Below are 24,635 nucleotides of genomic sequence, written 5' to 3'. Positions count from 1 at the left end.
ATTAGGTGGATGTCCATGTTTTGATCTTTTGTAATCGTATCTCGCTTGATTATTCTCTTCATCTGAAATGATCAATACTGACGTTCTCCGTGGGGCTGTTTTTTGCAGGGCCATCGCAGGGCCTCAGTGGGTATGAGAAGCTCCAGCAGCCCCAGAACTCGTACCCGTTCGCCTTCCAGAGGGAGAGGAGGCCAAAGTGACACAGAAGAGAGGCACAGGCAGCCACGAGGCAGACAGGGGTAAAGAAGCCTGCTGGGATCTTAATCTGACTAGGTCCTTTCAGGCCATCCAACAGCAGGAAGTCAGTCATCTCCAATTATCATTAGCTGCATGCAAAGAAATTACTATTTATGTCTCAGATGCATACCGTTTACTATTTGCAATTGCAAGAAGGTCACATTTGTTTATATGTGGTATAAATGGGCGTTTTTGTGTAAACAAAAGACATTTAGGATACATTCACTTTACCTTAAAAAACAAGGTTTAAAAACGTAACAATAAATAAGAAGAAGAATTATACACAAAAAAGACTTAGATAGGCACACAAGTTCTTTATGTTATGGTTAGCAACTATAAAAGAAACTAACAATCTCATGATGTTAATGTATGCATATTTACTATTGTCTATATTTACCCCACTAAAGAGGTTATGGCTTTGGTAGCATTGCGTGCGTGTCATTTTTTTTCTGTCTGTAAACACAATAAAGCGAAACATTTTGCATGAATTATGATAAAACTTTGTAGGGATGTAGAGTGGGGTCACGTTACAATTCATTATAATTTCGCTTACATCCACCAAAGTCTTCAAGGTAAAAAACAAAGTGGATAAAAAGCCTTAAAACTTAGAAACTATCGTTCTAATATAATAAATGTGTATTGTCAACATACCAAAAGTAACATATAAAGATTTAAAATATCATGTTACATTTGACCTCCGACCTCTCTTTCAAGGTCAATAGATTGATCTGAAGATCAAAGTGATAATAATGCTATATAGAGCTATTATAAATTATGTGTCCTACTTCCATTGTTTGTATTGACGACATAGACAAATAGGGATTCTAAATATCACTTTACTTCAAACTTCTGACCTCTTCTTTAAGGTCAAATAAGGTCAAAGTTTCATAAAATGTTTTTCATCTTTAAAACTGTGCTTCAAATTCTACTGCCTTTGTTTGTACTAACAACATTTAGGAATATCACATCTCACATTTACACTTCACATTCTTTCAACTTGACCTCAAAATGTGTCATATCTTTAAAGAAGGTATTGTCAAGAGAAAGACAATGAGCGCCCAAGTTAGTTAGAAATATTTCTACCATGACCTGAATCACTTAGAACCTACACAGACATACTGTAGTAGAATACAACATCTCCTTGTGATTTCTATTGCACTAAAAACTACTTAAAGTATGTTTAAAAAACAAAATGAATAGATGCAAAATAAAATACCATTCCCTTAAAGTGAATACTGCCCAGAGAGTGAGCTGTCTTGGCGGAGGTTTGTACTCTTGTTTGATTTGTGTGTTAGAACTAAAAATAAGTGCAGCAGCATCCCATTAGAACTGAATGTATTTTGCTGGTAACTGACCAGTACTGACCAATATCATAAACTGGTGTGATAATGAGCCCTGCCAGACTGGTGACCTATCCAGGCTGTACCCTGCCTCTGGTCCTATGGCAGCTGAGATAGGCTCCAGCATGACCCTGAATTGGATAGGTGGAAGAGGATGGGTGGATGGATGGATGGCTAATTATTAGATGTGCTTAATCATTCATCTCTATTTTGGCCTAATCCTTCCAACACAAGAAATGTTGATCGGGTCCAAAGCAGTGACTCAACCACTGGACAAAAATGAAAGAAGAAATTCTTGATGATAAGAAAAAATTAATAGTACTTGATACGTGTGATGTCTCAAATTCTGAAATATAGTGACAGAAATTTATGAAGTTAAATGTTAGACAAACTATATATATAACTAATATCATTAGTTTTGTGCAAAATGAAGGGAGGGATCTGGTTTTGTTGACTGAAATTGTCAGAACTTTCTACAGTATGCACCTGTCATGCTAAATACTAGACGCTGTTGTGTAAATACACCAGCACAGATAAAAATCTTACTGTTGGTATGACAGATTAGCATGAGTCAGCTGTCTCTGATGTGGCCTGACAGGCTGTATGTTGTCTCATTTGTTTTTCCACAGTGTGCCACTCAGTCTTATCTCTTGGTTTTCTAATGCACTCTCTGCACTTCTCTCTCTGCAGTGCGACCTCGGCGGGCGGCGGCGGGGGTCAGATGAAGCGCATGTACAGCGCAGTTCCAGGACGAGTGTACGTGGCCACTCGTGCCCACTCTGCCAGTGGAGACCGAGAGCTCTCGCTGAACAAGGGGGACAAAGTCAAAGGTGAGAGAAGCCCAGAATTTTCACATGTTGAACAATTTATACTCTGCTGAAAGAAGCTAACTAGTGGAATCGTGTCATGTTATTGTTTAACCGGGCAATATTTGAGTCCTAGATAATTCTTTGTTATATAAATTTCTAGTCATACTGCTGCGATATAGTTTACTGAATAAAAATTTAGGCTGTTGTTTAGAGGAGATGTAGATGAGAAGGATCAGCATCCCAGTTCATCACAACAAAAATGTTCTTAGCTACTGTCAGTGGACTGTACAATGCTATGATTAAAAAAACAATAGCTAAAGTTGAGTAAGAGCATATTTAAGGATGAATTTTCTGAACAGTTCTATAAATATTTCTGTCCTTTTGTCTGTTTCAGTGTTAAGTGTAGGAGAGGGTGGATACTGGGAGGGAACAGTGAAAGGACGCACTGGTTGGTTTCCTTCGGACTGTGTGCAAGAGGTAGCGGCTCCCATCAAAGACAATCGACCAGGTGAGATAAGCACCAAATTGAATGTTCTGGAGACTGATTGTAAAGCTAACATACAGCAGTGCTGTGCCTGATGGGAGAAGGCAATTACTCATTCATGTTAAATATGTCAAAAGGTGGGTTAACAAGACACACACACGCACATATAGTACATGGATTAGTGAAGGGACAAGCTGGAAAACGGGTTGCATATTTCCTTAGGCTGGAATTATCTTTTAAACTGTTGTAACACCCACATGTCACACTCATGTTCAGTAGTTGGTGCTTTCGGTAACAACCAGTGCTACATGCATGTGCAGCAGAGTTATTCACTTGTCTTCTATTTTCACAGCTGCTCACACAAGAAGCAAACCATATGCCACGCTGAAGAGACAAAAACAGGGTGTAAATGCATTTGACTGCTGACGACACAACACTTCAGCACAAAGACAGAGAAGGTGTCGTGACGGTAGCTGAATGTTTGAATTGGACATATGTTTTGCCTGCATGTGCCTTCCTTGCAGAGACACGCAGCGAGAAAGCCAAGAGGAAGCTCTTCCGTAACGTCACCGTTGGAGCCTATGATGGCACTGATGGCCCCAGGTACAGAAAAATGCTGCTGTGACTTTCATATGCTGTGCAAAAAGGGTAGTAGTTGCTAAGCGAGATGAGGTGGAAAGTGCTTTAATCTATCAGGAAATCAAGTCTTAAAATCAAATTGTGGTGTTTAATCTGGATTACACTATCCTTTTATTCTTGGATGCTACTAGAGTAGCTTTGCTTGATTCAAAGCTCAAAATAATCCATATTTATCCTATTCTGGGTCTTGTTCCAGCACCTCAATTCATCCATTATCTCAAACAAGCTCCTTTAAGGCCTTTTTGAGCTTTCTATCCTTGAGCCAACTTTCTTCTGATTTGCTGCAAAAGAAAGTGGGTGGGTGACACTTTTGTGCTCAGAGCCAGAGCTGTGTGCCTGAGATGACCATATTGGGGTTTTCTGATCTCAATGATCTAATCTAGATCCAAGAGTAGAGAAAAACTTTATAACACAGAGGAGTAGAGCAGTCTGAAGTCAGAGCTTTTGGCTCATGTGGATCACAGCAAATATGTTATATGGAAAAAGTGACCTGCAGATTACACCTACAGGAGCTGCTTAGCCATGGAAACCCATGCTACGAAGCTCCAAGGGTAGACTGATGTGCCTATGTTAATGCAAGAGAAGGTTTGGTACTCTGCAGTTATAATGCAGTTACAGCATATGCGTGTCAGCACTCGGTGACCCCGGTCTACAAATTTACGTAGCTGTGGTTCTGAAATGCACACTCAAATTCAGCAGACTGTGTGGCTTGGTGTGGCAACACCAATTAAATCACCTGAGTTCAAAGATTAACAGGTGTGGCCTGATGCTGTTGTCCATATTTTGTATGCTGACCTTATTTTTAGATCTTGGGTCATACTTAATGTGAGCATCAGTTATTGTAAGAGTTTTTATATGACAGAAAATAACAAAATGCATAATATGTCCACTTTAAAGTCTAAAGTGCTGTAAATTTCAAGTTGATAGTGTTTATTCTGAGCTGTCCCCAACCTCCCACAAAGTGCATGCTGGTTTTAGGAAACAGAAAAAAAAAATTAATAAAATAATATTAATCTAATCCTGATTGGCTACAGCCTCCGACGTGACTCTAGTTGTGGATTGCCACTTCAGTGTGGGCAGCAAGCAAACTGTTGCAAGGCAAGACTGTGAGGCCGGTCTAGGTGATTGAAACAGTCATCACAATGCTGTTTTATAGTTAAAGGGAGGTTCTTATGCACGAAGCATGTGTGCACACTTGTTTCCCCTGCTGTGCTTTCAGTCTTCCTGCGTGCTGTGTGTTTAGTGTGTGCGCGTCTGTGTGTGTGAGTTCTCGGCAGTTTTCTGCCAATCCTGCACAGCACTTGTTCTCTATTGTGCTATGTGAACGTGTCAGCGCTTAAAAAGAACAAAGAGCAGCCGTGTCATTTTTTAGCTCTGCCCCTTTTTAACTCCACGACACAAATGCGTTTGTCTCTTTGATTCTTCCATCCACATACTCTTGTTGCTCACATTCACTGAGAGCAACAACGCTGTAATAAAGGAAGAGTTTCTTCTGAAGGAGCAACCTCATCCCTTGGCATCGAAGGGTGTGTGTTGTGAAGCTGTGTATGTTTGCTTAGAGTTGGTGTGCATGTGAATGTGAAAATGCCTACGTCTTTGAGTGTACATACATCATTCTGCTGATGAGTCATGAGGAGGCTGAAGCACCAAGTGCTGGTTAGATCCCTGGGCTACAGCGAGAAGGACTCACTGGTCCCCCGTCTCGGGGTTTTATAGCTGCTAACGCATTACAGCTGACATTGCCCTTGTGCTGAGCAGATTTCAGTGTCATTCAAAAAAAAAAAGGAGGCATTCGCTTTAATTCAGATGCGCTTGTGTTCCAAATGGAAATAGCAGCCACTGGGGTTACATTACCTATGCTAAGTTGGTTAAGCGTAATTGCAGAGCTGTGGTGAAGTGGTGCTCAATTAAGAGCAAGGTGATCCGGAGCATGTTCTGTCACTGCAGCTGGGCATTTGGGAGAATGTCAATTACTATTTCAGAGAGAGATGGAGAGAGGGAGAGTGTTTGTTAGCCTGTGTGGTGATGACAGCTCGGTTTTAGAGGATAGGAGGGAGTGAGAGCAAAGTTGGCAAATGTGTGCAAGATCAAATCCAGGGTGGGAATCAGCTGTTAGCATATCTGTGATTTACCAGTTAGTGGATGTGAAAATGCAAGCGCTGTCTCTCCCCGGTGTTGCCTCACATTTGTACCCATCCCCCGCATCCCCTCCCCACAATCCCAGCTCTCCGTCTCCCCCTATTTAAAAACCAAACCCTCTTCTTGCCATCCACCAGCACACACACACACACACACACACACACACACACACACACACACAATACATCCTCTCCCTTTTGTGATAGTCACTGGTCCTCTCTTCCTCTCTCCCCATCTTTCTTACACATTGTCTTTCTCTTGTCTGAAGTGCACAGGGTGCAGATCATCGCACTCTCTCTCCCTTCTCATCCCCCACCTCTCTCGCTCGCTCTCTCCTCGACTCTCGCGGCTCTCTCCGGCTGAGCTCTCGCTGGAAGACCGGGAGGAGGGAGGCAGGAGGAGGAGGAGGGAGGAGGAGGTGGTGGAGAGCGCGCGAGAGAGGAGGGGGGACATGGCAATGGGGGGTTGCGGAGAGAGAGATTTCTCTCTCTCCCTCTCTTCTTCGTGGCCGTCACTGGGCCCCAGAAACAGGAGCGTGTGGTTCATTTACAGGTAGCGGCTGTTTCCTCATTCATTGGCTGGCTATGGATGTGAGGAGAGGACAATGGAGAGAGGGGAGAGGTAGATGATGCTATTGAGAGGCCGTGCCTTTTCAAAGACAGACTAATAAGCTGTGTATTCTGTGTGTGTGCGTCTTTGAGTGTGCGTGTGCGAATATGTGCGTGTGCGTCTTAAATCTGTATTGTTCCTATGCATGTGTATATCCGTGGTACAGAAGTGGCTATTGAATGGAGACTATGCAGCATGTTTATTTCTGTGTCTTCCTCCCGTGCGTTTTTGAACGCTGTGTGTGTGTCTGTGTGTGTTTGTGTGTGTGTTAGTGCATGAAAGAGAGCACATATTGATGCATTTCAGTCAGACAGTGTGGGTGTATTTCATTCTCTTTGAGTCATGATTTCTGTAAGCAGATATTTTTAATTCACCAGGACTTCCCATACATTTCTGTTGCTTTAAAAACGCCATTGTCACATCCCATATCATTTTTTCAATGTATCTCACTGTATCATTAGAGACGTGTGGCATTTTTACTGTACTGGGAAAGTCAGTAAATTGAAAGAGTGTTTTTTTTTTTCTTTTTTTCCTCTAATGTGGGAAAAGCGCTCATTTCTCTGCATGGTTGTGTGTGTGTGCGTGCTTTTTTCTTGATGTGAGAATGCATGCGACTATATACACTGAATCAAATATATGTGGCTTTCACATATAAGTGTGTATGTCATAGCGCTCGCTGTGGGAGTGTCTCTCCTGCACATTTATCTGTGTGCTTTTCATCTGTCTAACATGTCTCCATCCACGGTGTGCGCGCGCGCGTGTGTGTGTGTGACTAAACATCTGTCAAGTGCTTCACTTGTGATGTGTGGGTAATGTCTCCACATAAGCTATGTATTTGCATGTACATTCAGCAGGTGAATGGTTAAAAAAGCTCCCTTTTTTTCTCAGTGATTGTGGATAGAAGAGAGGATGACTCAGGAGGGTACATAATAACTCTAGTCTCTAGTAGGCTTACAGCTTTATTCCAGCCAGTTCACTGAGAGTGTGCCCTGCTAATTAACCAGGGACGTTTGTGCTTTTTATGGTCCTGCTTGGCTGGGCCGTGGTGGACTCTGTAGCAACAGACGAGTTACACAGCTTTACATACGTAAAGGGAATCAGGTGTGTTACTGTAAGCCAGCAATGCAAATTAGAAACCCCCAAAAGACCAACAGTGACCGTGCCCCCCTCCCCGTTATCCTTATACAAGTAGATGGATGAAGAGCCCGATGGATCTGTCCACCCACTCTGTGTTACTTTGATCCTCAGAGAGGGAAGGCATGATGGAGGACAGGGTGAGAGAAAAAGGAATGAGGTGTGAGGAGCAGATGGCTGGAAGGCGGCTGAGCGTTGGCGAAACAGTAACATTGATGGAGAACACACAAGGGATGGACCTCACTAGGGGAAACTAGCGATCGTCTGTTCAGTGCTAAAGTTACGGCTTCATGTCAAAGTCTGGATCCTCAAGCCCGTCAGCCAACGCTCATGAGTCCACCGAACCCGGGTCACGCAGGCACAGGCAAAACATTATTGTTTGCGGGGTTATATTATATGCATAAGAACCAAGTACTGAGAACTCGCCAGACATTTAAAAAAACACAAACAAAAAACCCCCCCACCACATCTGCTGCCTAAAACCTAAAAATTAATTTACATTTTGTCCCTTTTTCATGGTAAATTATTTTTCATACGTCCCTTTGTGAAGGCAGAGTTAGTGTGCAACCTTGTAGCCAAAAAAAATCCTACCTCTAGTCAGTACTTATCATGTACTTATCATGAAATAAATAGACAGTTTATTTTAACTACCCATTTAAAAGAAAGATGAACAAAACAGCTTATTTCCTGGAAAAAAAATTCTGTCCTTGAGCCTACCCGGAGCAGTTTTAGTGTATGTTTTGGCAGTCAAGCTATCACTATAAATAAGGACGATTTTCAACCAGGCTACACTTCCTGTTCTCTCACTGTTCTGCCATTTTTTTTTCTTTGGGAAATCAAATCCTTTGATTTGATTTCCGTTGGAGTGTCAGTTTGAGTTAACTCAAGCAGCACAAACTAACACAAAAAATGAGCTGCCTGTGAAAGAAATATCTGGAATTCCTCTTTAATCATACAACTCTGCTCAAGCCCCGGGCTCTCTAGCAGGGGCAGGGTGAATTGACATTGTTAGAAAGTCAAGTCCAGAAATGACTCATGAGATGTGGCTGTGTGTGGCAGTGTGGAGTCCATTTAACTGGCCCTGTATTAGAGAAAGTGTTGTAAAGCAGCCTGGCCAAAACGTCCCAGACATGGTAATAGAATAATGAAGGAGCTTGCTGAGCCACTACTCAAGCCGTCTCATAATAAGATTGCATCACCAAAGCCTGTGATCGATGTTTCTGTCTTCTCGGACTGTAGTCTTTGAGCAAGTGGAGCTGTTTGTGGTGGTGGGGGGTGGATTAGAGGCCCGTCTGACTTCTTGTACATAATTTGAAGTGTCATGTATGACCGGTAGTGGTTGCGCAGGAGTCGGTGAAGCAGTATCCTTGCAAAAGCTGCCAGAGGCGGTGAAAGCTAATGCAGCGATTTGGGTGCATTTGGAAGTTTCCATTATCAGTGGATGTGCACATTTTTCTAATGTGCTGTTCCCCCTGGCCCAGTGCTTGTCAGCTCTAGCTGGATTACTCCATAGTATGGAATGTCATCTCATATACAATTCCTCCCATTGTGACACTAACTGTATCCCCGCCATCAACCCTCTTTTGTGCACCAGAGCTTTTTGTATGACATCCACAAGCCCAAGTATCTTTTGCTGCAGTGTGATTTCAGAATGTGTTGCAGTATAGCTGTTTTCCACATTTAGAAGATGCATTAATTGCATGACCGTAACACTTTTCTTCTACTAGACAATCATATCTTCATCTCCAACTCTCTCTTTTTTTTCCCCACCCCGTCCCTTCATTTCATATACCCGTTCTCTACTTTTTTCAAGTGACTACATCATTAAGGAGAAGACTGTGCTCCTACAGAAGAAAGACAATGAGGGCTTTGGGTTTGTACTCAGGGGAGCCAAAGGTGAGCCTCTTCTCAAAGTTCATCACGTATTGCCAAGGATTTCTAAGTCTTGTTAGTTGTTTAGCCAACATTTTAATCTCTCAATTACTGCATAATTATCAAATCCATGCTCTTGTTGTGGTGAACCTATGGTTTTGTTATCATCTACAGCTCAGACTCCCATAGAGGAGTTCACTCCAACGCCAGCATTCCCCGCGCTGCAGTACCTGGAGTCTGTTGATGAGGGGGGCGTGGCGTGGAGAGCGGGCCTGAGGATGGGGGACTTCCTCATCGAGGTAACCGGCATGTTAACTGAAGCTTTACATTTACTTTCAATTCAAGACCTATGAAGAAAGAAGTAGTTTTGTAAAACAGAAACTGGGGTCATATGTTCATGTATTATGCAACAAACATAAGAAGCTGCAGGAAACACGTTACAACAGTGTTGTTGTTGTTTTCTTTTAAAAATGCTAATGCTTTCTTCGCTGTCTGTTCACTGATTGTTTGTTCCTTTAAATATGTGCAGGATATGATGCATTGATGCGATTATTTCTATATTTCTCCTAAATATATAATTTGCATTTTAGTTATGGTCATTTGGAGGCTGCTGTGCTTGTAGTTGCTGCAACTCTCTGGCCTTTAAGAGTTCCTGTATGTTCCCTTAAAACCCCGGCACTAAAAATGGTGATTGTCAAACCTTTGTTACAGCTGACAGAAGCTGTTCATTACTATTCAACCTAATATGAGTCACTTATATAGCTGCCCAAGCTTTTGTAACTGTTATTAAGTTGCAGCTTGACTTGCTGGTGCACCTGTCCAGAAACCAGTAAGATTTATGTTTTAAACCACACAAGAAAGCCAAATTGTCAAAGTGAACCACTGGGTAAGAGGAGACAATGCCTAAAGTGTGCACTCCAAACTGTCTCAGGTTTTTCATCCACTCTGTGCGACTAGAGTGGATTTTTCATTCTGTTCTGTGTTTTTCTGTCAGGTGAACGGCCAGAATGTGGTGAAGGTTGGTCATCGGCAGGTCGTCAACATGATCCGGCAGGGCGGCAACAGTCTCATGGTGAAAGTTGTCATGGTTGCTCGAAACCCTGAGCTGGAGGACACTGCTCGAAAGCGAGGTACTAGTCAGATTTTCGTCTTACCCATTTGCATTCTGTGTTTACCACGTGACGATTAAGCTGATTGCATGTTTACGTCAACCTGAAAGCCTGTTGCAATGGGTTGTATACAAGAATTCTAAACATTAAATCTGCATTTGGCTGGCTTCCCTTGGCAGCCCCTCAGCAGACAAAAAGACTGACTCCTCCTGCCATTGCCCTGCGCTCCAAGTCAATGACATCAGAACTGGAAGATATGGGTAAGACGAAAGAAGGGACAAAGCGCAAAAGCATGAGTTCTGGGGGTCACATTGAAAAGGCTTCTTCTGGGGTGGGTTAGCAGCTTTTCTGCAGGAGGATGGTATAGTACTGTGGTACTATTAAGGAAACACAGCATTAAATATTAACCAAGTTGATGCAGAAAGCCAAGAAAATTATCCAGAGTGGTGCATTTTTTTTTCACTAGCAACAGCTTCATGGGAAGAAGTCTTTTGATTCATTTGCACTTATGATGTTAGCCATGAAGAAGAAAGGTGGCAATTAAACAGTGAGGTTAAGCGATATAAAAGCAACGGCATGTTGTAAAGATGATACATTTAAAATGTCATCTGTCATAAACAGCTCTGTTTTCTCTCTTCTTTTCAAACCAAATGTGCTGCATGCAGTGGACAAAGGTGGGAGAATCACAGATTTGTGTGCTCTCATGATCATTTCTGTCCCCATCAACATCCCTATCATCACATCAGCATTCACACCATCACATGTGTCTGAGTATGTATTTCATCTCTTCATCTGCTTTACACACTTCGCAGAAGTTCTAGTCACACCTAATTTCTCTTTCCCCAATTACGCGTGCAACAGCTGCCTCTCCGTGGAAAAAGAAAGCAGGTGAGTATCAGTGTTATCATCACCCCTATCAGCCTCTGAGCTTTAATTAAAAACCAGTCAGTTTGATGTCTTTTTTGCTTATTTTTCCAGAGTACGAGTCCTCTCAGGGTCCTGATAAGAAGAGGACCGTCTATCAGATGGCTTTAAGTAAGAAATCACTCTCACTGCTCTTGTGATACTGTAAGAGGGTGTTTAGATACGTTAAAGGTACAGTTTTTTGAGGTTATTTGGTCTGTGATTGTGACTTCCAGCAAACTGATATAGCTGCATCATAAACTGCTCATAGGAGCAGAGTCCATCTTGTATACAGTGGCTGAGAAATACAGTGACTCTTTCAAACTACATATGACCATTTAACATCTGTACATGTATACTTTTATCATCATTTTCTCCACCTCCTGCACCACTGGTCTCTCCTCCCTCACATCAAACCTCATCATCTGGATTGAAGTCACATGAAAATGATCATAAACCTGCTTATTTATTCCCAGTCACTTTTTGTCACCACATTAGATTTGTGAACCTCCCGTCTCAGGGGAGCTGACAATGAGCCAGCTATACAACAGAAGCTCATTATAAGCTAACGCTATGCCAGCTAATGTTGGGCTGGAGTGTCCTAAAAATATATAGTACATTATAAAAGTTTGATTATATTATACAAAATGTATGATAGTTTATTTGCTAAGTGTCCAACAGCATTAGATCCACTTCAAAGGAAGTTTCGTTAACACTAGCTAACAGCAGCTCACCTCAGTATCGCTGTCACTGGTCAGAAGTGACCATCACTGACTCATCAGACTCATTTCAGAAAGCTTTACAGCCTCATCCTGAGAAAATAGATATGGACACATATTAATGACTGAGGTAACCAGTGGACTGATGGCCTTCATTCACTAGAGAAGAGCTGTTGTCCCACAGTGCCACTGTAGCTAGGGTTGTGCTAGAGGTGAAATTTTACACACTGTACCTTTAAGGACAGAGGAGTAGGATCACTGAAATCTTCCTTTAGCTTCTTTATCTACAGCTCTTCCACTACTCCTCTGTCTCCTTATGCCCTGACTTACGCCTTATGTCTTATGCCCTCTGCTCTGTCTGTGTTTTAGATAAACTGGATGAAATCTTGGCTGCCGCCCAACACACCATGACATCAGACAACCAGGGCCAGAGAGGTCATGGAGGCAAGAGGGACCGAAGCAAGAGTATTGTTCCCAATGTGTCCAAGGAGGTACTGTTGGGAATTGTCAGGAAATGGTCCTAGTTGAGGTCATTCCTGTAGCTGATAGATTTTTAAGCACATACATGTCAACAAGTTATTAAAAGGGGCCTTTAATGCTCATTTCGACCTTTGTTTTTGTTTTGTTTTTTATCCTTTTTGTTATTCCTGGATTATACTAACATTGCTCTGCATGCGTCACAGTTCATATAAGAAAATCAAGCTACTCCTATTGCCTAATTTGGACCCCACCCTTTTTAATTCTTTTGGGCACAAAATCAAAGATTTAAAAAGATGCTGGAAATATTCCTCAGACGTTCTTCTGATGACCTCTGTTGGGTTACGTTTGCGTTTGTATCACCTCAAAGCACTTCTCATCTGACTTGTGACATCAACAAGGCATTTTTGCCCAGAGAAGTGCCGCTCATTGGATATTTTCTCTCACTTAAATCTCCTTTCTTCTCCATTCTGATGCCCAGTTTGACCTTCAGCAGGTTGTCTGGATCATGTCCATGTGCTTAAATGCACTAAGTTGCTGCAATGTGATTGGCTTGACCTCAAGTTAAGGAGCAATTTTAAATATAATCACCCTTCCTTTCTTTATATTTTGCTTCTAAGAAGCTAGACATTTTTGTCATTTTTAATGTGGTCTTGAGCGGAACCAATTTTCAATTGTATCTTTGTGCATTTTGTTACTAGCACACTGCCAAATTATCATATGTTCCCATTTGTTCTGAATTTGCTATGAAAACTGTTCATGTTTTTTTTTTAAAAAAGGAAGTGTGTCCTTAAAAAATGTAAAGAAACTGGACAAGTGGAGGACAAAAAAAACTATCTACTGCACATGAACAGTATCTAAAGCCCTTTTTCCATTAGTACCTACTCAGATCGACTCGCCACAGCTTGCCATGACTCGACTTGGATCAACTGGTTTTCTATTACAACTGAGTACTACCTAATGTACATGGACATCATCATAGAAATGCATCCAAGCATCCCATGATGTAATTAACATGCCACATGAAAGCTACAACAAAGGTGGATGTCGAGGTAAAATATCCCCGCTGAAAACTGTGGCGAGTCGATCCGAGTAGGTACTAATGGAAATGGGGCTTTAAAGTCATGTCCTTAAAAAATGGGGGGGGAAATCCATCAAACATCTGACACAGGACCTAGGAGCTGCATCTGGACCTTTAATTGTTCCATCTACTGTTTGCTTATCATCAGAAATGGTCTTAAGTTTTAAGGAAGGCAAATACAGAGAAAATTTTGCGTGTTATGGATCCAAAATTGAAAATTTTGATTCAGTATGTATGGAGGAGATCAGGGAGAGGTACAACAGTGAGTGTCTACAATGGAGCCTCTGTTAAGATTTATTTCAGCCAGTGTTGTCTTGTAAAAATCGATGAAATTATGAATGCAGAAAAGTACCATCAGATTTTTCAGAATACCATAAGGAAAGCATCTGATTGCCAATGGCTTCATTTTTCAGCATGAAAGTGGGCCCAAACATACTGTCAATGCAAACCTGGATAGGAAAACAAATTATAGAACATACCCAGTCATGCATTGGATTCCCCGAGGCCAAGCCCTCAAGATGATCCCACAAGAAATCTTGAAAGAGAATGGAACAAAAAGTTCCCAGCATCCAAAGAAGAGTTGTGAATGTCTTTTAAAAGCCTGGAGAACTATTCCTGAAGACTACTTAAAGAAATAACAAAAAAGTTGTTGAATACTGTGTTGGAGAACAAAGCTAATCATACTAAATGACCTTTCAAACTCATTAGAATTGTAAAAACTGTTTTCGCCTTCTTTACTGTATTTTCATCTATCGATTTATCTATCTTTAAATATATATAAATATATACACACACACACACACACACAAACAATTACTCAACAGCTATTTCACCCTCTCAGATCTTCTCCACTGCTTTAGCACATACAGTATTTAGTCATGGAGGTGACTAATACCAACAAAAATAATTCAAATCTATAAACCAACTTGGTCTTTAGCTCTGTGTGTTCTCCTGCCCTCGCTGCACTTTAGAGAAAATGATTGACTATTGACCACCCACTCCAAAACATTTGTTTAGTGTGAGTCAGGTTATGTCCATTCATCTATACTCTGCTGCCTAATGTACTGTTACTCAGACTTATTGTTTTTTCTGTATTGGATTATTCTGTATATATCTACTCAACAACAGCCAACATCAGTTTTATTTGATTATATCTAAATTCCTGTTGCATTTCTTCTCTTTATAGACCTTCTTCATTTCAAATTCTCATTCGTTCTCTTTTACTTACTTTTCAATTTTTTTTGGTACCTGAAGCAACCATATGATCAGCAGTCATCACTGGCAATGGTACAAGCTGGACCTGGTTTTGACTACAACCAAGCTCATTTTCAACCAGGCCACGGTCCCCAGCATGCAGTCATGATGCGTCAAAAATCTATTGGTAATGTCAGTTCTTATTAAGAGATTTCTGCCAGCTCAGTACAGCTTCTTCTTGTAAATGTTTCTAAAAGTGTGTGATCTTCTTCTTAGGTGTAACAGAGGAGGAAAGGCAGTACCTTCACCCACCTGCTATGAAGTTAGCTCGCAGCCTGTCTGTGCCTGGACCAGAAGAAATCCCCCCACCCCCTAACACATCTGCTCCAGAGCCACCTTTATCTGCAGGCCCTCATCCGGGTAGAGGACCTGCCATGCCAATCCCCCCTGTATCTCAACCCCACTACCAGCTCCACTCTCAGCCAGGGCATCCTTCTCAAGCTGGCTGGGAGAGGGCAGGACCAGGTGTAATGAACCAGCAGGTCATGGTTCCCACCCTTCGCAGGCAGTCAGAAGGAGTGTGCATCAGAGAGCCAGAGGCGCCCAGGAGAGGTGGTGGCAAGATGGGAGGACTAAGGAGAGGCTACAGCAGTGCTACACCCCCAACAAGTGCTAAGCCTAAGGCCCAACAACAAGCACCCCAGCATCAACCACCTGTGTCCAACCGGGATCAGAGTGGAGGAGTTGGCAGAGGGGTGGCAAGGAGGGGAGGTCGGGGAGCTTTGATGAAACAGTCAAAAGTGGAAGATGGTCTGAGACAGCATCGAGGAAAAGGAGGTGCAACCAAAGAGAAGAGCTCTATCCCCATCCCCACCATCATTGTCAAAGCGCCCTCCACCAGTAGCAGTGGTCGAAGCAGCCAGGGTAGCAGCATGGAGGCTGAGCCCTCCCAAGATGTGGAAGACCAAACCTCTGGAGAGGCAGCCCCAGACAGCCCTAATGCCAGCCTGCCCTCACCACTCACCTCTGTGCCACCTCAACCTCCAACATCGACTTCTTTGCCTTCATCAACTGTTGCCCCTTTGGTTTCCTCACAGCAAAACCTAGAAAACTTGGATTATAGTTCAGCATTTGGTACAACATTCGCGGGTGGAGGAGCACGCAGGGAAAGGGAACGCTTTCGAGATATGAGGAGAAAGAGTGCTTCTTTCTTCCTCTCATCAGAGGAGGACATCCAAGGGGAAGCAGGAGGTGGAGCTGGAGAGGGAGGAGGAATACAAGGGGTGCGAATTCAGCCTTTACAGGGCTCACAAATGGAAGTGCCCACCCCTCGGCTTCGGCCTTCCAAGTCTATAGATGAAGGCATGTTTTCTGGAGACAACTACGTCAGCTACTCCAGCAGCATGCCCCCAGCTTTTGGCCTGCCTGAGTATTCTTCCCCTGTCCTCAATCAGGATGGCCAGCCTAAGTCAGCTCCCTCAATGTATGGCACCCAGCCTGCTACTACCTTCATTCACCCACTTACCGGGAAGGTTCTGGACCCCTCATCCCCTCTGGGATTGGCCCTGGCTGCAAGAGAGCGAGCTCTAAAAGATGATCGCAGGACACGACGAGAGGACAGACATTTTGGCCGGCAGCTTTCCACAGTAGGAGCCTTCCCCACCCCTGTTCAGACTCCAACGCCTTCCCTTTTTGCAACGCCAACGCAGTCGGCCTACACTTCTCCAGTATCTCTCCACCTAAGTTCCCCCACCACTACCACCTCTCCTGCATCTCTGAGCCGGCCACAATCACCAAGGATATTACGTTTGGGAGGGGGAGGTGGGGAGCGTGAGCAAAGAGAAAAGGAGGGAGGACCCAGGGAAGGTCTTAGAGTCCGCTTCTCTGAAGACAGAAACAGCCAATATTCAACCCAGTACTACCCACAAAGTCCCAGGGAGCGAGAAAAGGAGGTGTATGACAGCAGGCCTGCTCCACCCATACAGCCTCCTCCCCCACCAACTCAACCTGCCCCCCGCAGACCTTCCTTCCTTCAGATGGAAAGCACTCCCAACACCAGCTACATTCCTCAGTATACTGTCCCCACAGCCCCTTCACAAGCACACGAAGCAATGGAAGAAGCTAGGGCGGGAGCGGGTGGAAATTTAGGACTGATGGTTTTGCCTCCACCAGCTCCATCAATAGACGCAGATGATGAGTTTGTCTTCGCAGATCCCTTGCCCCCTCCTTTGCAGTTTGCTAATGGTAAGAATGAGAGGGTCCGGGAATTTTCTCAACATCGTCAACACCAGGGTCAACATTCTGTTTCTGCTGCTCCACCCGCCCCACCTCCTCCCCCATCCCCCAAGACCTCAAATCCTCCCCAACCCACTTCACAGGGTGGCGACTCAGCTACCTCCAGCCTTACTTCCTATGACAGTGAAGTGGCCAACCTCACGCAGTCAGCTCTCTCTCCATCTTATCCATCCCCACAGATCTTTCCCTCTGCCTCCACCTCCATTACCACCACCACCACCACCTCTGCTGCTTCTCTGCCTCCTACATCACTGCACAGACCCCAGCCCATGTCCCATTCTCACCCCTATTACAGCAGCCCTAACGACCCCTCACTAGGTATTCATACCCCAGCACAGGACAGAGGCACTGCCACCCTCACCACTACCATGACCTATGCTACCACGACCATGACGGCAACTGCTGCTGCCACCACCACCACAACTTCTCCAGCATCCTCTGACTACAGTATAACTATGGCTGGGCCCAAGGCTGGCTTCACCACAGGGGGAAAAGCGGCTGACCACACTCATCAAACTACTATTATACACAAGAGCGGAGACTGGCAAGAAGCTGTGGTGGATTCTGGAATTGAAGAGCTGGACAGTCACAGTAGCAGTGACCACCATTTAGAAATGCTGGGACTCAGTGGGCTAAGAGGAGAGAGAGGAGGGGTTGGAGGAGATGGGCGAGGAGGAGAGGGAGAGAAAGTCAGTGAACATCAGGATCCTTGCACAACCTACTCAGGTGGGCAAACATTTGAGGTGCACAGCGCCAAATTGGCAAATCCCGTGTTTCCGAAGATGACTCATTACAAGGAGGGTGGAGGGAGGGGCCCATCTGTAGCACTACGTAGGCAGAACAGCACCAATCCCGCTCCTTTGCAGTTACACAGACAAAACAACCCAGACGACGCCGGTATAGATGGAGCATTTTCAGATGAAAGGAAGCACAAGCAGAGTCGATCCAAGATGGAAGACGGCTTCAGCTCTGCCCTGGCTGCCTGTTTAGAGAGGCCCATGGACACTCGATCGGTGGGCTGGAGTGATCTTGGGGAACACGAGCAAGCTGGAATCCAGAGAGGCAATATGGTTTTGGATGGCCGCAGAATTCACTCACCGCTTTCAGGTGTGAAAGCCAGCATCATCAATGAACTAAGCTCCAAGCTACAGCAGATGAGCAGCATGAAGAGCATGGATGAGTGGAGCCACACTCCAAAGTCTCCCACCATGCATAGGTTTGCTTATTTTCACCTCTTCCTTGATATTATAACTAAATGAAACATATTTGATAGTGTGAATTCAATTTTACAGGATAATTTTATTTGTCTTTTAGGTATTCAGCGGATTACAGTGATGCTTTTCATAGTCCTCCCACTGGACGCTCGACCTCACCGCTGCCCACTTCCTCCCCACAGCATCGTCAGACCCTGACCCCCAACCTCTCGGCGACACCTTCTGTCTCGCCCTCACCTCAAGTCCCAGTTCAGCGCAACTGGACCCGATCCCCTTCGCCACAAATGCCCTCATCCCCAGTTCATTCACATCCTCCCCATTCTCCAACCTACTGCCCATACCCAACGTCACCTAAGCACAGGTCCAAGATGCGCAGGCAGACTTTTGATTTTCCGTGCAGTCCTACTAAAGAGATGCGATCTTCAGTCGCTCGACGTCGGGCTCCCAGCCCTCTTATCTATAACACTGAACAGCAAAGCCCCACCCCTCCCAGACCCTCCTCTCTCCCGATCCTTCCAAGCACACCCGTCTACAGCAACCCATTTGAGTTTCCCGGGCCCCTTACTCCTCCTTCTCCTGGCATCCCTCTAGGAGACCCCTACAAAGCTTCAACTCCTCCACTGTTTTCCCCATCTGGTGTGCCAAGTCCAAATCCCTTGCTTGTCTCCCGTTCACTCTCCCCCACTCATTTTCTCTCTGGAGCCTCTTCCCCCATGCATTTACCACCTAGCCCTTCCTGTCTCAACTATCCCCATCTCAATCCTCCTCCTCCAACTAAACCATTTGCCATCAAACCCCTACCCTACTGGACCAAGTATGACGTGGCCGACTGGCTGGCTTATCTGAATCTGGGTGAACACAGAGAGCGTTTTATAGACAATGAGATAGATGGATCGCATCTGCCTTCGCTCACCAAGGATGACTTCTTGGATCTAGGAGTGACACGTGTGGGGCATCGAATGAACATCGAGAGGGCACTGAAGAAACTCACTGACAGGTGAGGGAGGACTAACAGACTCTGGAAAACAGAGAGGCAACGAGGTCAAAAAGAAGCACTGGATGATGAAGGAAAGTCAAAGAGTCTCATTACTTCCATGCAAGTTAGCTCAACCATCCCCTTCCTTCATTAGAGGCATATAAATTGATAAGGTCATCACATCTTCTTTCCATTCCCTTCTCTTTCACTTTAGTAACTTAGTTATATCAACCTTAGTTGTTCCATCTTTTTTAAGTTTCCACCCATTCTTATTCTTTGATTTGGCCTCCTTTTCTTCCCAGGCGGCTCTCTTCTCCTTTGCATGTCAGTACTTCTCCCCGAGACACAGACTGAGAGAATGAAGTTGTGATTCAAAGATGAAAAAGAGGGAAAGAAATGAAATGACAAAGATGATCAGTAACAGAAGATTTGCAAGAGAAGAACAGTGGACAACAACAGCTTGCGTTGAACTTGTTCGAATCCATGGATATGTGGAGAAACGTGTTGTCTTGCACATTTGTTTTAGAGCACTGGATTGAAATTTGTAGAACTATTGGTCAAAAGAGGTGATGAAGAAAATAAGAATTTCTAAAGATAATGCTTTTCATCTGAAAATATACTTTAAAACTTTTGATGGACAGGCATTTAATTAACACACCGTTTTGTGCTGTAAAAGAATAAACACACATACGCACTTGCACTCATATTCTCACACACACTGACAGATGGATTCTCACACCATCTGCTGCTTTGCAGCAATGAGAAAACTTGAGTCTGAGTTCAAAGAAAAAGTTGCAAAGTTGCTGCTTAAAGGGTGAAGCCCAATTAAATGTTACTGATTATGTCTGAGCCAGAAACTCTGGTAAAAGCAGAGGGCCATATCCTAACATCAGTTTTGTAGCTTTATGCAGATCAGAGTATCGATGGCTGCGAGTACTGGAGCCAAAGTCAGAATGTGGGAGAAAGGCTTTTTTTTTTTTGTAAATGATGATAGAAGAAAAGATAAACAACCACAGTACTGTTTTATATATTTGCCATTTTCCCCCAAAGGTCGCCCCAGTATGCTTTGTATGTATGTACTTTGCAAGCGCTAAATATATCTTCCATGTTAAACTGAATTCACTATTAGTAGAAACCATTTGTTTTGTACTAAGTGCTGATTGCAATCACTCATTTCAAACTGGTCAGGGTATTTCTAATTGTTGGAATCAAAGTTGTGAAAAACGAGGACAGAAATTTGAAAAACTGTTGTTGTTAAATTAATCTTTTTATTGTTGTCTTGATTATTCTGCAGAAAGGAAATGGCATATTAGAAATGAAATGGTTAGCATGTCATTTCAAACCATGTTTCTTAGACTTTTGGTGTTTACTGGCCATAGCACAGGTCAAAGGGTGGCTCCATCCTCTACCATGCCATAACGTTGAACGCTCTCTCTCTCACACAGCAGGTGCAGTGATCAAAAAGGGCTTTTTACTGCTTCTGTCTGCCTGACTTCCTCAACCTTAAGCCTCTGTGAGTCCGTGTGTGTCTGATTTTGTGCGTGTGTGTGTGTCCGTCTGCCTGTGTTGGTAGTCAAATGCTTTGCCCCCTGAGCCCCTTTCTTTCTCTAATGCCTTTTTCAAAATGTATTTATAATGCTCAGAAAGCATTGTTTATCTTTTCTCACCAGATGACAATCCAAATGTTTCACTGTTCCACACACATTACCCCTCAGAAAGAAAAGCTCTGACTCACTTTTAAAAGGGATTTTTCTGCGATAAACTTAAAATACTATGAGTGTTGCATAGAGGTGAACATGAACATCCTGGATTTTGTTTTTAACGTGCCAGTTTAGCCATTTGCAGTAAAGTCAACTGTAAGGCAAAAACACATCATTTATAGCTCTGTATGTAATGATGATGATGGCAACGACAAAGATAACATATAAAAATATAGTATAATAAAGATTATAATATTAAGTATGTTAACATTTTAAGAATCTCCGTCTTCCAAATAGTGTGGGCAAAATTCTTTGAAGCTTTGTTTTGTTTATGGTTCATTTTGGGTTTTCTGTAAATGCTTTCTATACTGCTCGCCCTGTGGTGACCCCTGTGAAGCTGACACGTTAGTATACTGCATATTTTCTACATGTGAGTTTAAAATTACGGCTCTGTATTCTTATGACGAGTTGCTATCACATTATGGTCGAAAAGGAGAAAGGATTGAGCAGTAGTGTAGAAAGCATTACATACTATGATTTAAAAGAGCATTTTAGGTCTAGTGAAATGCATAATGACTATGACTACATACAGTTTGAGCATAAGTATGCAGAGATAAAAGGTATATATAAATATATAAATATATATATATAATTTTTGTTTTAAATAAAATACAGTATACTGGTAAACAACATGATAGAGGTACAACTAAGGTGTTGAAATAAATGCTAAAATAAACTATTGCCCTGTTGTGATTCTCATTTCATGTTGGATTCCCTCTTCTGACAGATTCACATAATGATCCAATTTCAAGTGCAGTGTTTGAATTGAGTCATTTGGCAGCAGCTCGTCTCAGCCCTAGGGTGGTTGAACACAACATTGTTTTCAGGTCCAGGATTGTTTTCCCATCAGGCTCGGTGAGCTAATAGGACAAAAGTTTAGAGCGCACGGATAAGAAGAAGATGAGATGGCTTAATTCAAAGCAAACACTGGCTGCATTCATGCAGCAAAACGAATGATGCCCGTGAGGCATGAAGAACAATGCAAAACAACTTGAAAGAAATGACTGTTTTCTACCGTGGTGGTCAGTTTAAGGTTCATGGGAGAAAACTGTAAATGTAATCGTGTTGATTTTTTTGTGCGAGTTTTCCAAGTTTTTCTCTTCTTTTTTTGTATTTCTTTTTGTTGAGTTTTGCACACAATTAGGAAAACTACCAAGGATCGGTTTTCTTTGTGTCATAAAGCCACAACTGTTTTCTTCTCACGGGGATACTTTTAATCGAAATTATTCAATTAAGAGCAAGAACATGGCGACAGTGGGAAGGAAAAACTCCCTCTTACAGGAAGAAATCTTCCATCAGAACCAGGCTCAGGGAGGCTCAGCAGGTCTTACCAACAGAAAAATTCAGGATATCCTCAACAACTCACCTCAGTTATCATTGTCATCAGTCAGAAGTGAGCTTCACTGATTCATCAACTCATACTGACTCCTTTTATAGCCTCCTCCAGAGTAAATTGCCATGGACACCCAGTATGTTGACAGCTGCGGTAAACAGTGGACTGACGCCGCATACTCACTACACATAAATGGTGGCCAGAGTCATTTATCCTGCACTGGTCACCACAGTTGGATTTTGCACTTGAATTGAGAGAGTAAGTAAGAAGACAGAATTCAGCTGATTGCAATCTACTGACATCTAGTGGTGAGATTTTACACACTGTTAGCATCGCGAGATCTGGGACTGGAGGGAAAACAACGAAAATGGCTATGTCCATCTTTTATATGCAGTCTTTGGTTTTCAGGTGTTTTTCATGGGAGGTCTTTTCGCCTTGTGAGAAAAGGACTTGCGGCTTTACAAACAGAGGAAACCGATTTTTAAAGGACACAAAGGACTATATAAGTTATACTAATAAAAGCTATTTTTGTACCAGGCTGTAAATATGCTTTATTCTAATGTAGATTTTAATATGGATACCTATTAAAACTGATTCAGTTTTAGAGACAGCTTCAAATAGCCCATCAAGGAAGTACAGTTTCTGACAGCTCCTTGTTGGCTTCATGTTTCAGTCCCGGAGGCTACCACTTACTCACAACATGTGTAGTTTTAATAAGGGTTTTTCAAAGTTACTTTTCTTTACTGATATCTTCAAGTTCATTTTGCATAAGGACTGCATATCTGGTACAAATTAAAAGAGTAACCATCAGATAACTGAGCAATCTGACTGGTGAAACAAGTCTTTAAACTTGTACTTAGAGCATGTAGAACACTGTTTCTGTTCTTCCTAAAGATATTTTCTTCTTTGTTGCGTTGTGTTGGTGTTGCTGTCCCACAAAACATAATGGTTTAAGTCTCAAATAGCTTTTCAGTTGGGGTTAAATGTTCTTTGCACTTGTTCTTTTTTCACTTGAATAACAGGATTGTTTATTGAATTTATCACCAATCTCTATTTTAATTTAAACTGTTTCTCCAAGGTCTGAAAAGTAATAGTAAGTAGCAAGTCAGGTCTGTGATTTGGAAAATATATAATGGTCTTTAAATATTAAAATGTAATTTTCCATTACTATGAGCACAATTACTATTCGCTTGGCTTGCATTGTCCCGAGGATGCAGCAGAAATCTTAGACGCTTACTCAGAAACCAGGACACACAAAGTCACAAACTCTATTACTAGAGACATCTACCAAGTGAGAAAACTAACGCTTTCGCAATTTGGACACATTGACCCCTAAATGTTACTTATATCCCTTGGAAAGAACTTTTTCATGACAAGATATCATGAAAAAGTTCCTGGATTTTTTTCTCAAAAAGACTTTAATGGAAGTCCCGTTCTAACCATGTACACGTGCATATCTGTGCTTTCACCGTGGATTTCAAAACTGTCCAGAAAGCCGTGTTCCAATTCTGTGTCAGACTGACTTGTATGTCACGGGTGATGCTGATAACAGATGGGTCTCTGACTACAACCTAGAGAGCAAACAGCAGTTGTCAGTGTAAAAAGAAAGCACAGTGTGCATGCCTGAAGGAGGCAGATCAGGTCAGCATGACCGGGAGTGAGCTCATTGTTTTTGTTTGCTTGCTTGCTTTTTGTTTTTCAACTGTCAACACTGTGTCCTGCTGTAATGTCTTGCAAACTTCCAAGAAAAACCTTTGTACACCATTGTGCATCAACTCAATTTACATGGAGAAGGCAGGAGGCTTTCGGCCATGTCTACACAACTATGCCCCCCAAAACAAACTTGAATTCATACAGTGTTGTCCTCTTCCCCAAAACAAAACTGAAGTGATGCTGTTTTGTTTGTTTGAAAAATAGGATGCATCCCAAATGTGGAAATGCAAATGATAAAAACTGGAATTCCACAGAGCGATCCAAATGTAGCAGGAGGCTTAGATATTTTCATTATACCTCATTAATCTCTGTCAGGACATACTGTGACTTTACTTGCTAGTTTAGTTAAGTTGTCAGAATAGAATAATTTTAGCAAAGAGCCTTACAGTTAAAAGAATGCTGTTATTTTCTTTCATCCATCTTCTTATCCTTATGGTTGGAGGGGGGTTGGAGCCCAGCACGGCTGTCATGGAGTGAGAAATGTGGTACACTCTGGACCGGTCACAATTCTATCACAGGGCAAACACATAGAGACAGATGACCATTCACTACTGTGGTCAATGTGGAATCATGATTTACCCTAACATGTCTTTCGACT

At 42.8% G+C, this 24,635-nt stretch overlaps 1 protein-coding gene across 4 annotated transcripts in view; it reads left to right on the top strand.

The window, feature by feature from the left end:
• The window catches only part of LOC100694024 (SH3 and multiple ankyrin repeat domains protein 3), a 47,217-nt gene extending 25,547 nt beyond the window's left edge, over positions 1-21,670 (top strand). For 3 of the 4 annotated variants that reach the window (XM_019362736.2, XM_025909689.1, XM_025909688.1), the window contains 16 exons: positions 109-239; positions 2,268-2,407; positions 2,781-2,894; positions 3,395-3,473; positions 9,205-9,287; positions 9,438-9,562; positions 10,258-10,393; positions 10,552-10,632; positions 11,038-11,046; positions 11,234-11,260; positions 11,351-11,407; positions 12,364-12,485; positions 14,807-14,933; positions 15,023-18,257; positions 18,356-19,252; positions 19,534-21,670. In XM_019362736.2, the coding sequence (XP_019218281.1) occupies positions 109-239; positions 2,268-2,407; positions 2,781-2,894; positions 3,395-3,473; positions 9,205-9,287; positions 9,438-9,562; positions 10,258-10,393; positions 10,552-10,632; positions 11,038-11,046; positions 11,234-11,260; positions 11,351-11,407; positions 12,364-12,485; positions 14,807-14,933; positions 15,023-18,257; positions 18,356-19,252; positions 19,534-19,585 (5,415 nt within the window). In that variant the 3' untranslated portion in view covers positions 19,586-21,670. Of the gene's footprint in view, positions 1-108; positions 240-2,267; positions 2,408-2,780; positions 2,895-3,394; positions 3,474-9,204; positions 9,288-9,437; positions 9,563-10,257; positions 10,394-10,551; positions 10,633-11,037; positions 11,047-11,233; positions 11,261-11,350; positions 11,408-12,363; positions 12,486-14,806; positions 14,934-15,022; positions 18,258-18,355; positions 19,324-19,533 lie in introns of all 4 variants that reach the window. The other variant, XR_003221361.1, reaches the window with a different exon arrangement.
• Positions 21,671-24,635: the final 2,965 nt, after the last annotated feature.

Source organism: Oreochromis niloticus, linkage group LG8 (assembly GCF_001858045.2).
Source record: "Oreochromis niloticus isolate F11D_XX linkage group LG8, O_niloticus_UMD_NMBU, whole genome shotgun sequence".
NCBI classification, from domain to species: Eukaryota; Metazoa; Chordata; class Actinopteri; order Cichliformes; family Cichlidae; genus Oreochromis; species Oreochromis niloticus.
The sequence above is the reverse complement of the archived record's forward strand: the minus strand, read 5'-3'. Positions and strand labels throughout refer to the sequence as shown.